Source organism: Homarus americanus, unplaced genomic scaffold (genome assembly GCF_018991925.1).
Source record: "Homarus americanus isolate GMGI-L3 unplaced genomic scaffold, GMGI_Hamer_2.0 scaffold24523, whole genome shotgun sequence".
Taxonomy (NCBI): domain Eukaryota; kingdom Metazoa; phylum Arthropoda; class Malacostraca; order Decapoda; family Nephropidae; genus Homarus; species Homarus americanus.
This window is the reverse complement of record NW_024744357.1, coordinates 1,208,317-1,212,453: the sequence shown is the minus strand read 5'-3', so window position 1 is coordinate 1,212,453 and position 4,137 is coordinate 1,208,317. Positions and strand designations below refer to the sequence as shown.

Sequence of the window (4,137 nt, the reverse complement as noted above, 5' to 3'; positions counted from 1 at the left end):
TCATGACCGACTTAATGTGGTGAATGACCCACTTTGGTTATATATCGTGCATGTGTGTGTGTGTGTGTGACCTGACCTTGACATATGACCTCTTCTTTGTGACTGAGTAGAATCAGAAAGTTAAGCTTGACAATACACACAAAAGACTAGTGAATCGGACCAGGTAATTAAAATGTTCTTACTTAACCTAAAATCTAGCTAAATGAGACCAAGGAAAAGTATTTATCAAAGAGATGAATAGAGAGTGATTATTCTAAAATTCCTTATAATTGTTTACTTAACATTGGCTCACTACGAGACTAAAAGAGTTTCCTACATTTACATATTATCTTTGTAGCTAATATATCTAAGGTGTTGAATGATAGTCTGCGTCTTGAGAAATTCTAAGATATATACAGTATATTTATCTCTCTTAGGAAACCTTCACATACACATACAGAGTCACCAACACCACCCAGGGCAATGAAGGAATTTCCGAAACACTCCACTGGTCATGCCTGTTACCTTTCCCGCCACGTTTTGGGTGTGGGTGGTGGGTGGCGGGTATATAAGTCGACTCGGAGAGGAGGGAGACGTCACTCCACGATCATGACTCCTAAGGTAAGGATGGTAAGAGGAAGGTGTTCACGCGCCCTCCATCACCCCACTCACGCTAGGCAGGTTCCGATACGGTGCTTTAACAACAACAAAAAAACAGTTATTATTCTTCGTCTGGTAACGGTGTCCTAACGGGAACGAATTATGCTTTTTTCATCATGGTTTATTATGTTCTGTGGCGGCGAAGGAAATGTTCAGTAATATTATTCTGCCAAGTTATTTCCTTGGGGTGCCTGGCATGGAGTACTTGTTGTCATTATGCATTGCTGACTGTCTGCAGGTGTTGGAAACTCATAGCTTTAGAGAAGACAACATAAATCAAACAATTATAACGGGATGACCCTCTCTTTATAACCTTTATTTATTGATTATCTTATCTCCTGCAGATACTTTTGCTGGTGGTGGCAGTAACTGTCGGGTCCGTCAAAGGCCGCCCCGAGATCCCAGCCCGCCCCGCCTCGCCCTACACACCCCCGGACCTCGGGTCGGACCCTAGCCACGTTCCAGGGTTCAATGCCCACACAGCTGCAGCCCTGACCACCCCAGACCACTTTGGCCCTTCAGGCAGTGGTCCTGACCCTACCTACAACGGCCCTGAGCACCCTGATCCTTCATATAGGAGCCCTGCCCCCCCAAATCTCAGTTACAGTAGTCCTGCCCCCCCAACCCCTAGATACAGCAGTCCTGCTCCCCCAGGTCCCAGTTACAGCAGTCCAGCAGCCTCAGCTCCCAGACAGAGATCTGGGGACCGTACCAGATCCAGGGCACCAGCCAGCCCCTCATACACAGAAAATACTCACGACTCCGCCCCCGTCCAGGTGAGAGGGTTATAGTTTATGTAATGATAAACTTTCTTGGGGGCACACCTTAGTGTTGTTTGAGGACACAGAACACGTTATTTAAAGGAGAACCATACTGGGATATAGGATTAGAAAACAAACATTCGGTAACCCTACACAGACACTTCTATTGAAAAAAAAATGTATTTGACTGCCTTTATAAAACACCGTAGACACATTACTCCAAAACGCACTTCTTGAGCAAGACACACAGCTTCGTCACTCCCTGTATTGTGTAAACATCCCTCTCAACCAACCACACTATTGGCTAACACTGAGGTAAGGAGGCTAATATGTTGCTACTTAACGTACTACTGGATACTCGTCAGGATATTGACAACACATGGACTAAACTTTTGGCTTAATTAGTTATTAATTATTGTTCGCTTGAAGACAGTAAAGGATTATACCAGGAGCAAGGCGCTCATTTTTCGGAACATTGAGTGGTTGTGAATGTCTTCTTGAATGGGTTCTCCACACACACACACACACACACACACGCACACACGCACACACACGCACGCACACACACGCACACACACACACACACACACACACACATTATCTCGTGGACTCAAACCCCTGATTGACACATTAAAACAAAAACTAATAACAAGTAATCAGGAAAGTTTCTCCAAAAGCAGTTCTATTAAACCTGTAAAGGATTTGGGTGAAAGGTATTTAACTTTACCGTAAATCTTCCCAAGTCTTTTAGTAATTTAGATCATTTTAATAATATGTTATAGGTTATTAAGTGATGCGAGTGTGTGATGGCGAGTGTGTAGAGTGAGTGTGTGGTGGTGAGTGTGTAGGGTGAGTGTGTAGGGTGAGTGTGTGGTGGTGAGTGTGTGGTTGTGAGTGTGTAGTGTGTAGAGTGAGTGTGTGGTGGTGAGTGTGTGGTTGTGAGTGTGTAGTGTGAGTGTGTGGTGGTGAGTGTGTGTCATGATGGTGTTATTACAGTAATTGTGACAACACTACCGTAGGTGGAGTCTTTCTTCCTCGCGTCTTGATGTACACACGAGAACACTTTCTGATCTGATGCACTGTGTACGTGTGCAATTCAGTTACGTGTTTTGAGTACACCTGTAAGTTCCTCCTCTCTTTCAGATATACAGTTTCTTTGTATAGCTGCATGTTCCCATTTTAAAGTGCAAGTGTTCAATCATGAGCACCTTCAGATCAGGTACACATTGGTGGAGTACAGATGTTTGTTGTATGTGTTCATAATACAGGCACTCGTTTGGGAAAAAATGGATCACCTGACGATTAGCCTTTCCAGCTTATTTTACCTGATGATTAAACACCCTAACGCTACCTGTGGGTTAGGTTTGGTAAATGTAGGTTAACATTAGTGTGTTGAAGGTGAAATGAGATGGGAGTTGCTAATCTTCAGGTATTTCGAAAAAATGAGATTTTTTTCGTTATCTATTAATTATTGGATAGGAATCAGAAACGTACAATTATAAACTACAGGCGTTTACGACATATATTTGAGTTACGTAATAAGTTCAGCTGCCAATTTTCAACGCAATGTACTAAAATGTTTCAACAAAATAAACTGTTTAAATGTGAGTCAAAACATAATATACTGTATATACATTATATCTATCCCAGTGACGAGAATAATCTGACAAGTGACTGTAAATAACCTCTTTACATACACACAAACACAGAAACTTAACACACTGATATGTTGAGCATTTTCCAGAGAAGAAAAACTAAGACTGTCTCCCCATACAGCGTCCCGCTCAATACAACTTCCAGTATGACGCCCAAGACGCTGAAACTGGCCAGAACTATGGCCACCAGGAGACCCGGGAAGGCTACAATACTCAGGGCTCTTACTACGTCCCCCTTCCCGACGGCCGTATCCAGAAGGTCACCTACTACGTTGACGGCGACTCAGGTTACATGGCCGAGGTGACCTACGAAGGTGAGGCCACCTATCCTGAGCCACAGCAGTATGGGCGAGAGTCTGAACCTGCTTACAATCCTGCACCAGCGGCCCCAAGACGCAGACCAGCTCCCAGGCAGGACTACAGATCCACGCCAGCTCCAAGTTACGAGCCTGCTCCAAGCCCAGCCTACGAACCTGCACAAACCCCAAGTTATGAGACAACCCCAAGACCAAACTACCAACCCACATCATATCGCAGACGCGGACCTACACCACCCAACAGCTATAGGGAGACCCCAGACTACGAGGCAGCCCCTAGCAACGAGCCAACGCCAACATATGAAGAAGTTCCTAGCCAAGAGTACGAGTCAGTACCCTCAACCGACTACCAGGTCGAACTCCCTTACGCATAAACCTTCAAACTAATGTAAATAATAAGTGATAACAACTGTGAATTTACTCTTGTATATAGATCTCTATTAAATATAAACGAGAAAATCTTTTTAGCGTTCATTGATTATACCTGTTGGGTAAAAGTGATCCAGTTTTTGTGTTGGGGAGTCATCTCATTGCCCTCGTTTTCTGACTGACTCACAGCCAGGTTTCCTTAGCGTTGATAGATCAGCGTGTGTTATTTCCCATCTAAGTTCTTTATTTTATAATTACCAACCTCCCGGTGGCCTAAGCAAAGTTACGACAAGCCTGAGATATTTTTGTCAGGTCTGAGATAGTTCATCCCTAGTGTAGCAGCTGTAGGTGGAGTCTTGAAGTTCTTACATGTCTTACATTTTCTATGATGGTGTT

General features: G+C 43.9%; 1 protein-coding gene across 1 annotated transcript; it reads left to right on the top strand.

Moving 5' to 3' along the window:
- The first annotated feature begins 499 nt into the window (after positions 1-499).
- Positions 500-3,835, top strand: LOC121877730 (extensin-2-like). The gene is made up of 3 exons (XM_042383586.1): positions 500-600; positions 984-1,415; positions 3,177-3,835. The coding sequence occupies exons 1-3, from the start codon at positions 589-591 to the stop codon at positions 3,744-3,746; spliced, it is 1,014 nt and encodes a 337-aa protein (XP_042239520.1). The 5' UTR covers positions 500-588; the 3' UTR covers positions 3,747-3,835.
- The last annotated feature ends 302 nt before the right edge of the window (positions 3,836-4,137 follow it).

Excerpts from the sequence above, each read along its gene's own strand:
- LOC121877730 (XM_042383586.1), top strand. Across the intron at positions 1,416-3,176 it reads ACGACTCCGCCCCCGTCCAG|CGTCCCGCTCAATACAACTT; the intron begins GTGAGAGGGTTA and ends CTCCCCATACAG.